Below are 13,129 nucleotides of genomic sequence, written 5' to 3'. Positions count from 1 at the left end.
ACAGCATATGATAGGTTTCGTTTTGCCTGAATCGCAGAGGCGTGTATTACAGTCTGGCTGGGATGCATACACTGTGGTTTTGCTTGAATTTGTTCTCTGTGCATGTTCACGGGTGATGAGCAACGTAGGTATAAGTATGTAGTAAAGGTGATGCTGATATAAGAATGAGCAGAATGTCAAAGATATGCCCGTAAAAGTTTGTATTTTAAATGTCCTTTCTTCTTCTTTCAGTCTTCTGACACATCAAATTTGATGTAAAATAAACATGTTAATATATATTCTGTGTGTGCATGTGTGTCTCCACATGTATGTTTTCATACATGCCTGAGTGTTTTTGTATTTGTGCATGTGACCGAGCTTTTTGTATCTCCGTGGGTGATATAAGTTTAGGGCTGTTTGATTGTTTCACCACCTGTGCCCGACATGTCTGCAGATTGGTACCTCCCACCCTGACACTCAAATCAAACACGGCTCAAGTTTCCTGAGCTGTCTTTTGTGTGGAGCGTGTTAAGCGATTTTTAAAGTGGCCCTTTCTGGTTTCTCCTCCAGGGCTGAGGGGACACACTCCCTCTGGCTCGCTCTATCTCTAACTTTCTCTCAGTTTTGTTTTCCCTTTGTCAATTGCAGCTTCTCTCAATGTATCTACCCATCTTTTCTGTGTGTGTGTGAGGAATGAACACAGTGAAGAGAAAAAGAAGAATTTATTTTAGAAAGTTTTCTAATAAAAAAAAAGTTTCCTTGAATCTTCAGTGGCTACAATAAGATGCATTTGGATTTTAGCAGTTAGTTCTCTGCATTCCACAGATGGTTCAAATGCTCATATCTCACTTCTCATTAAGTATTTAGCTGGCATCCTATTTGCATAGCTGAGAACAGAGGGGAGAAACGTGTAGATGTGTACGAGGTGGCTAACGAAGTGGCCTAGAGATTGCATGGATGGATTCTTGCCAAGCAACGCCCCACCTGCTTGCACCCGCCACTTACTCCCAGTCGTGACTGCCCCCAACCCCCTAGCTCATTGAGTGTGCCCACCCTAAAAGCTCACAAATTCTGCTCCCTTTGACAATGGTTAGGTCAGCCTAGATAAAGCACGTCTATTAGAGGCAATCGAGCTGGCGGGACAGAGTGACAGAGACACACAGGAGGGCAAAACAGGAGGGGAAGGAGTAGGAAGGTTTTGACAAATACCAAAGATGGCCATAACTCTGCTTGTCTTCCTGGGAAATTTTTGCATGCTTTTTTTTCCTTAGAGCTTGATAAGTGTCTCTGAATTAAATGGGTTTTAATTAGCAGTCATTAAGAAGTTCATTAGCATATTGCCTGGCTGTTTGGCTGTTTCGATGGGGATGATGGCGCTGCTCTCCGGGGCTCGCTCTGTCTTTTTACCGTGGCAGTAGTGCGTTTGGGTTTAAAGGAGAGGAAGCAGACATTTAAAGAGAGAGTGTGGATTTAAAAAGGAGAGAAAGCACAAGAGAGGGAAAAATCTGATCTGGACACTTTGCACTTGTTTCTAATTTTTTCTGACCTTTCTCACCTCCTCTCATTCTGCACCTTTTTCTCTCTCACTTCTGCATCCTCCCCATTTTGCCCACATCTCTCTCTCACTGTCAGTGGTTACTTTGTGGTTATGTGGTGATGGAAGCTGATAGCTGGCAGTTGAAGGCTGTTCTGTAGGGCTTAAGAAGAATCCATCTGTGACTGTGTGGTTGCAGTTTAGTCAGATGGTGCAGACTGGCCTGCTGAGGTGGCGTTACAGAACGATACTCGAGATGAAAGCACAGGACATGGACAACAAAAGCCATGATAGTAGCACAGTTATAGAAGCAGATAGTATTTGGTGGCTAGGCTGTTGTACTTACACTGCTTGAGAAATTGTGTGGAAATGTAGCATGGTTAAGCAAGACAAGTGACTGTGTGTGTGTGTGTGTGTGTGTGTGTGTGTGTGTGTGTGCGCGCGCGTGCGTGCGTGCGTGCGTGTGTGTGTGTGTGTGTGTGTGTGTGTGAGGGTGTTTTATGGAGAGGCACATGGAGACAAAAAAAAGCTTCATATTTGTTTCTTTACTTTATGGTTGTGGTTCACTCATGTCATAACTGCTGCTATGTTTCTTTAATTCATTACTGTAAAATTGTATACAAAAGTACACACAATATTTAGTCTTATTTACTTATTATTAGTCCTATTTTTAGAGTTTTTTCAGTTTAAAATAATGATATAAAGAATATATAAATAAATACACCAATTGTGCTCACCTTGATAAAAGCTTTGGTCACATTCTCACACAGATAACCAGACCTATCAGCATGCACCAATATCTTTTATGAGAATGATTAGAGTTTGGAAATGAGGAAATGCGCTGGCTTCACTCACATGAAGACATGTACAAATTAACCTTCCTTTAATCTCTCTTTCTCACTGCTGAACATACAGTGGGGCAAAAAAGTATTTAGTCAGCCACCGATTGTGCAAGTTCCCCCACTTAAAATGATGAGGTACACTTCAACTGTGAGAGACAGAATGTGAAAAAAAAAAATCCATGAATCCACATGGTAGGATTTGTAAAGAATTTATTCGTAAATTAGGGTGGAAAATAAGTATTTGGTCACCTCAAACAAGGAAAATCTCTGGCTCTCACAGACCTGTAACGTCTTCTGTAAGAAGCTTTTCTGTCCCCCACTCGTTACCTGTATGAATGGCACCTGTGTGAACCCATCATCTGTATAAAAGACACCTGTCCACAGCCTCAAACAGTCAGACTCCAAACTCCGCCATGGCCAAGACCAAAGAGCTTTCGAAGGACACCAGGAAAAGTATTGTAGACCTGCACCAGACTGGGAAGAGTGAATCTACAATAGGCAAGCAGCTTGGTGTGAAAAACCAACTGTGGGAGCAATCATCAGAAAATGGAAGACATACAAGACCACTGATAATCTCCCTCGATCTGGGGCTCCACGCAAGATCTCATCCCGTGGGGTCAAAATGATCATGAGAACGGTGAGCAAAGATCCCAGAACCACACGGGGGGACCTGGTGAATGACCTGCAGAGAGCTGGGACCAAAGTAACAAAGGTCACCATCAGTAACACACTACAACGGCAGGGAATCAAATCCCGCAGTGCCAGACGTGTTCCGCTGCTGAAGCCAGTGCATGTCCAGGCCCGTCTGAAGTTTGCCAGAGAGCACATGGATGATACAGCAGAGGATTGGGAGAATGTCATGTGGTCAGATGAAACCAAAGTAGAACTTTTTGGTATAAACTCAACTCGTCGTGTTTGGAGGAAGAAGAATACTGAGTTGCATCCCAAGAACACCATACCTACTGTGAAGCATGGGGGTGGAAACATCATGCTATGGGGCTGTTTTTCTGCCAAGGGGACAGGACGACTGATCCGTGTTAAGGACAGAATGAATGGGGCCATGTATCGTGAGATTTTGAGCCAAAACCTGCTTCCATCAGTGAGAACTTTGAAGATGAAACGAGGCTGGGTCTTCCAACATGACAATGATCCAAAACACACCGCCCGGGCAACAAAGGAGTGGCTCCGTAAGAAGCATTTGAAAGTCCTGGAGTGGCCTAGCCAGTCTCCAGACCTCAACCCCATAGAAAATCTGTGGCGGGAGATGAAAGTCCGTGTTGCTCGGCGACAGCCCCAAAACCTCACTGCTCTCGAGAAGATCTGCATGGAGGAATGGGCCAAAATACCAGCTACTGTGTGCAAACCTGGTAAAGACCTATAGTAAACGCCAACAAAGGTTATGTTACAAAGTATTGAGTTGTATTTTTGTTATTGACCAAATACTTATTTTCCACCCTGATTTACGAATAAATTCTTTACAAATCCTACCATGTGGATTCATGGATTTTTTTTTCACATTCTGTCTCTCACAGTTGAAGTGTACCTCTGGTGCAAATTACTGACCTCTGTCATCATTTTAAGTGGGGGAACTTGGACAATCGGTGGCTGACTAAATACTTTTTTGCCCCACTGTACATTCATTACTCCTTTCCTAGAGTCTTGAAGCCAAGCCAAAGACAACATGTTTGTGCCTCAGGACAGCTTAACCGTCAGGAGCAAGTCTGTACCGGTACAGATTGTAAAACATCTATTATAACACACCCATTGCCTGAAGTCATTCTTTCTCAGTACATTGTCCACCGAGGTTTCAATATTTTTTATTATAATTAATTATAATTATAACATAATTTGTCACATATTAATAAAAGTAGCAGTCTTCAGACACAACCTGCTTTCGACGTATAAATAAAGATCTTTGTTTACACACTGGCATGCTGTTACATTAATTGTAAGGGGCAAGTTTGTACTTGTCCAGTAATTATTGTACCAGTATAGTACCAATAAACATTGTAGTCATCCTTTCTTAGCTCAGTGTCTGCAAAACTTTAAACATTTTTTGTTTTTTATAGATAATTAATTACAGTTCTAACATTATTTTAGTCACATATTCATAAATGCAGCAGTCTTCAGACGCACCCTGCCTTTAATGTATTTAAAGTCATGCCCTAACTGGAGTTTTTACTCTTTTAATGCAAACCTTTCACCACTAAGACTTTAGTCAATGCTGCTAACCACACGATGGTCCTTGAATTAGCTTTGAAAATTCACATGAATGAACTGTTGCTCACCGAGTAGAGCCGTATTGTGAGAGGGTCACCATGGCTATTAGCCAGGCCAGCTTCTGGGAGAAGGGTTCTTGCCCCTGTTTTTTTGTTTACAGTGTGATGATGTGAGGGGAGCCGCGGTGGAGCAATGGACTCCAGGATGAGATGGGGATAGGAGGGTTCTCCTCTTCTGCCTGGGACGAGGCTGGTCTGGAGCCTGCTCTGAAGGAGGAATTTCGGTCCTGCTTGTGAACACCTAACAAACATTTATCCTTTGTTGTGGGACAGTTACATTGTGGGACAGGGTGGGAGTTTAGCGAGCATAGAACATTGTGTTTTATATGTTTTTTTGAAATTGGGATTATTTATTTCTGGGGATTTTAGTACCTTGACAACATTTTATTGCTTGATTTTAGAATTGTTTTTCATTCTTCCTCCCTGGTTTGGAAATAAGCTGTTTCTGATGAGACTTACATCATCTATGTGCCCTGGGTTTCTGACTCGCGCACTCCCCCTTGTATCTAAAGAACCAGCCTGTATAGTAAGACATTCGCACCAGCGTGTCTACATATTCACGAACAAAAACATCACAGTGCTGTTGGTTTGACTGTTGCCACTCGCCAAAATAATTTGTGTCAACAGCTGATTGTCAATGAAGGAAAAAATTAGTAGCTGTAGTTAAATGTAAGTCAAAAGAAACTAAATTGAAAACACTTAAAAACAGTTGTGTACCTAATTACTCTGGCTTTGTTATCTGTCATGTTTTAGTGATGCATATATTTAATATCAACTGCTTATAGCTGTAAGTTCAGTTTTATACAGACAGTCAGACAATTTAGTTGTGGTGAAAATACAATATTTAAGTGTGTATGATTTATTCATTGCATTTTTTTTCTTCAAGGGCTTTAATTACCAGATGCATGCTTAATCATCAAGGTAAGTAAATCCCAAATGTACTGTTTGGGAAAACCTGCAGTCAGTTGAGACTGAAGAAGTCACTTGGATGAGTGACAAAACATTTGTCTCACTGAAAACACTACGCGCAGATGAACACAATCAGCCTTTTGGGCTATAGTTACCAATTTGTACATTGTTTCCTTTTTTATCTATGCTGAGTTTTCAGTTCTCTGAGTCATATCAAAGTGTTTTAGTATTTGGTTTTAATGACTTATGAAAAGGAAAAAAGATACAATCTCTGACATCTATTCTGATTATTTTTTCATAAACTATAAACTACATTCACTCCTACAGGAGAAAGCTAAGTGCCCCAAAGAGAGAGTGGCCCTTTCTGCTGCCACACATCGGTCTCTGGACAGGAAGAAGAAGTAAGACAAGAAATGGAAACACATGTTTTGCATTAATGCTGTTGAGATCCAGTGATCAGTGGTGTATTTGGACTTCTTTAGGGTTGGTGAATCTCCAGCACAGACTAAAAAGATGCAGCAGAAGCCAAAAAGCCCCACTACCAACAGGTGTGAAACACGGCTGTGGGATGTTATTACTTTTTGGTTCATTTTGTGTTTCCCTTTATGCAATTTCCAGATTATATTCTCCAGAGGTTATTTACATACATTCAGCATTCCTTTCCTAGAGTCTTGAAGCCAAGCCAAGGACAAACGGTTTGTGCCCCCAGGACAGTTTAACCGTCAGGAGCAAGTCTGTACTGGTCCAGATTGTAAAACAACTTTATAACACGACCATTTCCTGAAGTCATTTTCTAGATAATCCTTCTTTCTAAGCTCATTGCCCACCAAGGTTTAAACAGTTTTCTCTATAATTAATTATAATTCTAACATCATTTGTCACATATTCACATAAAATGTCACATAAAAGTAGCAATTTTCAGGCACAACCTTGTTTCAACGTATAGACAAAGATCTCTGTTTACACTCTGGCATGCTGTTACATTAATGTAGCTTCACACAACCACAGATGCACAGCAGGCATTCAGTGTGGACTTTGTTTCAGAAATGACTGAAGAATAAGAAATTGATGGGACCAAGAAACAATATAAGACATTTATATAAAAAGTATTTCTGTAATATTGTGTGAATTGATGTGTTCACTGCAGCACCACGCTGATTTCATATTTGTGCACTTGTAGCATTCAGTGTTGAGTTTTTTCTCCCACACTGCCATGTGTGTCTTTTAAACGATGTTTGATTTAATTTAAAATGTCAGATTGTTTTTTCTTTTTAGTTTTAGGTCAACTTACGGCATAAGTCTATATACGAGATTCTTTTCTGTTGTTTGCTTCACCGATGGTTCATGACCCGGTAAACATGTTTAACATGGTATTAAACAAGGGTCCTACTTAGATATTTAATTCTGGCCTATGATAAGGTAATAAAGCCACATATGAACAGTGGTCATGTTTATTTTTCAAAAATCTCTAAACATCATTTACTGTATTTACACATCCTTTTTTCTTTTTTTTTTAAGGAACGACACTAAAATTTGAATTGACTCTGAATAGCAGCACAAATCGAGAGTGAAGAAGGAGGCCAAACAGATTTTTCAGGCATATTTAAAGTAATAAGACTTTAATTATAATCATTTTTATGTAGCACGATACAAACATTCTTGAGCAAATCAATCTGTATTATATTCAATAGACTTGCACACATTGCAGCATTAAACAGAATAAGTCTCATCAGCCATTACACAATAATCTGAGGTAATATGAAGCTTTATGATCTGTTATCTCAGTAATAGCAATCTGTATCAGGATGCAGTAAACCACATTGATCCACTCACCCCGGATTTTTAGCGTTAATTCACAAAATGTTTATGTGTCACAATAATTTGCATTTCATTTTGAATAGAGGTAAACTGACATGTATGATAAATACGTAGTGAATACAAAGTTGGGAAAGGCAAGCTTTTGGCTGTTTACCAATCACTCCATAATTTCCTCCATATACAGATAATACACATACAGTACTGAGTGATATAATCCTACATTACACTGGCTACATTATGTCCACACTGTCACACCAAAAGAAAACGTAAGCCACAGATCTCGCACACATATGAACAAAATGACTCCAAACTCCTTTGAAAAAACTTCATCATCGTTCATTTTTCCAAGATTTTCACTGTAGTAAAAACAGCCATGTGCCATGATATACAAGACAGAGAAAGCACCTTAGCTGTGCTGGAACTTTAATATCTTTCATATGAGTTTGGTAAAGTCACCAGCCAACCATTCACATACATGCATTTACACCTAACATCCCTCAAGAAGAAGGCTTTGAGCTGAGTTGTCCTTTCCACTTCCACAAAGATAGTCCTTGATGCACTGCTGTCCTCTGCATCACGTTTGATATAAAACAGCTGGACCACAATGACTGAAATAGCCGAGCACACACAGTTGGATGTGCAAACACAGTTCTCTTTAAACCTGACGATGAACTGTATTTCTCCATATGTATATTAAACAAATTTGAAGCAGTTTGCATTTGTTAGCTTCATTATTTATTGCTCCTCTTATTGCAGCATTATGGAGACAAAATGTTTGTCTTCAGATAAAATCATTGTAAATCACTGGATCTTCAACCAGTTTAAAAGTATCTTTTCTGACTTCCTTTCTTACCGTGTCTTTGCCATCTGTTGTGTCAGACGCTGAAGCAGATTCCAAATGTTGAGGAAAAATGTTTGGCTCCTGCGTGAAAACAAATACCAAATAATTATCCAGACAAGGCACAGGCCTTCATGTTGTTTACTCACAGTTTGTGAAAAACAGTTGAGCTGTGTTGGAGAATTCTGCAGAGGACTTAGGTAAACAGCTAACCTGGTTCACTTTGCTCATATTGACACCTGTTTTACTCTAAAGATATGAGTCCTTGAATCCATCAAAATGTATTTTTATTAGTGCTGTCAGCATTAATCTCTTTAAAATGACGTTAACGCCATAATGTCATTTTAACAATATGGCACAAGCTTGTTATTGTTTAGTGGCGTCCAGCTCCACGCATGGGGAGATCCACGGTAACCAGCTAACGTAGATTTGCTGCGTTAATGCGGCTATGGTGTCAGGACGTCAAGTCTGACATCATGTCAAGTTCAGGGTTCATTTTAAGATTATAATCATGACCTATAGGGCCCTGCACGGTGTAGCTCCAACTTACATCAGTGATCTTCTTCTGCCTTATCACCCCAGCAGGTCCCTGAGGTCTTGTGACCAGCGCTTGCTGGTTTTCCAGCATACAAGGTTAAAAACAAACAGTGACAGAGCGTTTGTATCAATGGCTCCCAGACTCTGGAACTCGCTCCCTTTGAGTTCGAGATCTGTGGACTCAGTCATTTCATTTAAAAAGTTATCTGTTTAAACTTGCTTTTGGTTGCTTTTGTTTGTTTGAGGTTGTATGTCCATTTCTGCTTGTGTGAAGCACTTTGTGATTTTATCTTGAAAGGTACTATTTAAATAAAATTTTACTTACTTACTTTACTTAAGGAGATTAACGCTGACAACATTAATTTTTATATAATAACATGATGACATAACAAAAATGATCAAAGATTAATAACTCAGTAATGAACCATGTTCAGGCACAATGAGATCATACCATTTCTGGATTGTTCTCTTGCTCTGCGCTTGTTTCCATCATGTCAGCAGAATCATCATGTGTTCTATTCAAGTCCTGCAGTGGTGAGGGATAAATTTAAGATGTATTTCGTATAATAAAAGAAGTGTGATCAATTTTGTTATATTGATACCTACCAGTGTGAAATGCATTACATGCACAGTAAATGTTACATTAAATACATTATCTTGTACTCGAGTATTGCGAGGTTATTTTTCTGAATGTCACAGCGCTCACACACAACCTCCACTCTGATGCATTGCATACACTATTAATCTACTGATCTTCACCGCCATTTGTTTTATTTTAAAAAAAACAGTATATTTAAACTTTTATGGCTTTATGTTCCAGGATTTTTTTGTAACATTTAATAAAACATTACCTGTAAGTATTCTCTGAGTCTCCTTTTAAACTTTACTCTTGGTCCAATTTTTGGAATCAAAGTATTGATTCTGCCTGACTCGAGACTTAGGAAAGCTTCTTTGTCAATACCCTCCTCTGCAACAAAACGAAGTATTCCAATTGAAATTAGACAAACAAATATCAATATGGCATTACAGTACAGCAGTAGTTTATGAAGGACCAAACCAAACTATAATAAAATACCTTCAAATCTGTGAATCAGCTCACTGAGATGCCATTCAGTTAATTTTTCCTGGACAAAATGACATATCTCCATCTACAGAATCAAAACAAACACATCACACATTAATGAAACAATAGACCTGCTGATATAGAATAAAAAATAGCTGCCTTACCTGTAAGTAATCTTTCAGTCTCTTTCTAAACTTTACTCTTGGTCCAATTTTAGGAAACAGTAAATTAATTCGGATTGAATCTCCAAGGTTTAGAAACGTCTCCTTGTCCAATGCCTTCATCTGAAATAATGCCAACAACAAAATAAAATATTCAAAAGTCAGATGAAGCTAACACTGCAAAACATTAATATTCATCAACTTTGAATATGAAAGACTTTTTTTATTGTAAGTCATAAATCACAGGAATATCCATACTGACTTCTGAATCAGTAAATTACGATGCTGTTCTAGTGCCATTACAGATACAACAATTTCCATTAAAGAATAATAATAAACTCATACCTTTAAATCTCTGCATGAACTCACTGAATCCCCATTCAGTTAGTTTGTCCTGGACAAATCCAGATGTCTCCATGGAATTTGCTGTGGGGACAATCAGCAATAACTGATTTATTCACATTTAAAGTATTATTCACTAAATAAGATCATTTACTTTCCTTTGTGGTTCTGAAGTGTCAGAGGTTTACGTTTCTATTTATCTCAATAACCTTTTTCATGTGACAACAGGAGGTAAATGTTTTTGTCTTTTAGCTGAATTGAACTCTTGCAACTTTTGCGACTTCATGTCACTCTGTAGAGTTCATCTAAATATCTAAAGTTTCCAGTTTAGTGAAATGTGTTTACACTGATACAAAGGTTTAAGTTTTATTTTTCATTTGATTTCTTCTGTCATAGTGGAATAATATGATTTTTACAGAGCCAAAGTTTTTTAAGGGGCAAAAAATGTGAAATTAGTGTTGGCCGTATGACACTGATGCTCCCACACAAGCTTCAAACTCAAAGTTTCCTTGAACCACTATTTCAAAGGTTGCTTCGGTGTGGAAAATCACATGTCCCATGTACATGATCACACCCCACCCTAGTTACTGAAACATGCCCTACCACCCCAACACATCCTGTTTCCCCTAGGACACCTTCATCTACCTGCTACATTACATAAGTTTACAGAATCAACTGACCAATCAATCCATCGTTACAAAATTGTATTTATATCATTCACACAATGAATGATATAAATACTTTGATACAATCAGCAAATGGAAATTGAGATTTCATGTGCTGTCTCCTATTTCATTACTAGATGTCACTGAACAAAGCTTTGAATGAATGAACCAATTTTCAACAGGACTGATCAAGTGGTTCAATAGAGGTTCATTGTTTTATTTGCACATCACTAGGCAGGAGTTGGACCCAAACGCAGCATTTGGAAGATGGAGTGGTAAACTAAAAAGTGACCTTATTAACTTGAACTAAGTGCAAAATAATTCAGATTAAAAAAAACAAAAAAAAAACAAAAAACAAACAAACAAGGAGATCTGAATCTTCGAGGAAAACAGACTACACAAGACTAAGGAGCTTGGAAAGAAAAAGCGTCTGGACTTCGCTTGAAGACGTTTCACCTCTTATCCGAGAAGCTTCTTCAGGTCTAAGGTTAAATAGTGGAGAATCCCAGAGACTCCCAGATTTAAGCCCTATGGGAGAGTTCAAATAGTGAACAGAGGCAGTGGCTTACAACACCAACTATCTGCCATCTACAGGGCGTGCAGAATTATTAGGCAAATGAGTATTTTGTCCACATCATCCTCTTCATGCATGTTGTCTTACTCCAAGCTGTATAGGCTCGAAAGCCTACTACCAATTAAGCATATTAGGTGATGTGCATCTCTGTAATGAGAAGGGGTGTGGTCTAATGACATCAACACCCTATATCAGGTGTGCATAATTATTAGGCAACGTCCTTTCCTTGGCAAAATGGGTCAAAAGAAGGACTTGACAGGCTCAGAAAAGTCAAAAATAGTGAGATATCTTGCAGAGGGATGCAGCAGTCTCAAAATTGCAAAGCTTCTGAAGCGTGATCATCGAACAATCAAGCGTTTCATTCAAAAAAGTCAACAGGGTCGCAAGAAGCGTGTGGAAAAACCAAGGCACAAAATAACTGCCCATGAACTGAGAAAAGTCAAGCGTGCAGCTGCCAAGATGCCACTTGCCACCAGTTTGGCCATATTTCAGAGCTGCAACATCACTGGAGTGCCCAAAAGCACAAGGTGTGCAATACTCAGAGACATGGCCAAGCTAAGAAAGGCTGAAAGACGACCACCACTGAACAAGACACACAAGCTGAAACGTCAAGACTGGGCCAAGAAATATCTCAAGACTGGTTTTTCTAAGGTTTTATGGACTGATGAAATGAGAGTGAGTCTTGATGGGCCAGATGGATGGGCCCGTGGCTGGATTGGTAAAGGGCAGAGAGCTCCAGTCCGACTCAGACGCCAGCAAGGTGGAGGTGGAGTACTGGTTTGGGCTGGTATCATCAAAGATGAGCTTGTGGGGCCTTTTCGGGTTGAGGATGGAGTCAAGCTCAACTCCCAGTCCTACTGCCAGTTTCTGGAAGACACCTTCTTCAAGCAGTGGTACAGGAAGAAGTCTGCATCCTTCAAGAAAAACATGATTTTCATGCAGGACAATGCTCCATCACACGCGTCCAAGTACTCCACAGCGTGGCTGGCAAGAAAGGGTATAAAAGAAGAAAAACTAATGGCATGGCCTCCTTGTTCACCTGATCTGAACCCCATTGAGAACCTGTGGTCCATCATCAAATGTGAGATTTACAAGGAGGGAAAACAGTACACCTCTCTGAACAGTGTCTGGGAGGCTGTGGTTGCTGCTGCACGCAATGTTGATGGTGAACAGATCAAAACACTGACAGGATCCATGGATGGCAGGCTTTTGAGTGTCCTTGCAAAGAAAGGTGGCTATATTGGTCACTGATTTGTTTTTGTTTTGTTTCTGAATGTCAGAAATGTATATTTGTGAATGTGGAGATGTTATATTGGTTTCACTGGTAAAAATAAATAAATGGTAAATGGCCTGCATTTGTATAGCGCTTTTCTAATCCATAGGACCCCAAAGTGCTTTACACTACATTCAGTCATTCACCCATTCACACACAGGCAATAGCAAGCTACATTGTAGCCACAGCTGCCCTGGGGCGCACTGACAGAGGCGAGGCTGCCGGACACAGGTGCCACCGGGCCCTCTGACCACCACCAGTAGGCAAACATGGGGTTAGTATCTTGCCCAAGGATATTTGGCATGCAGCCAGGGT

The 13,129-nt window shown here is 39.7% G+C and overlaps 2 protein-coding genes across 3 annotated transcripts in view; one reads left to right on the top strand and one right to left on the bottom strand.

The window, feature by feature from the left end:
• ccp110 (centriolar coiled-coil protein 110) overlaps window positions 1-13,129 on the top strand; it is a 664,638-nt gene that overhangs the window by 150,005 nt on the left and 501,504 nt on the right. The window lies entirely within an intron of this gene.
• Window positions 7,133-10,868, bottom strand: LOC145428451 (uncharacterized). The gene is made up of 6 exons (XM_080300653.1): window positions 10,788-10,868; window positions 9,964-10,083; window positions 9,812-9,884; window positions 9,588-9,703; window positions 9,188-9,262; window positions 7,133-8,283 (listed from the first exon to the last, which is right to left on the bottom strand). The coding sequence occupies exons 1-6, from the start codon at window positions 10,866-10,868 to the stop codon at window positions 8,143-8,145; spliced, it is 606 nt and encodes a 201-aa protein (XP_080156779.1). The 3' UTR covers window positions 7,133-8,142.

This window comes from Astatotilapia calliptera, chromosome 4 (assembly GCF_964374335.1).
Source record: "Astatotilapia calliptera chromosome 4, fAstCal68.1, whole genome shotgun sequence".
Taxonomy (NCBI): Eukaryota; Metazoa; Chordata; class Actinopteri; order Cichliformes; family Cichlidae; genus Astatotilapia; species Astatotilapia calliptera.
The sequence above is the reverse complement of the archived record's forward strand: the minus strand, read 5'-3'. Positions and strand labels throughout refer to the sequence as shown.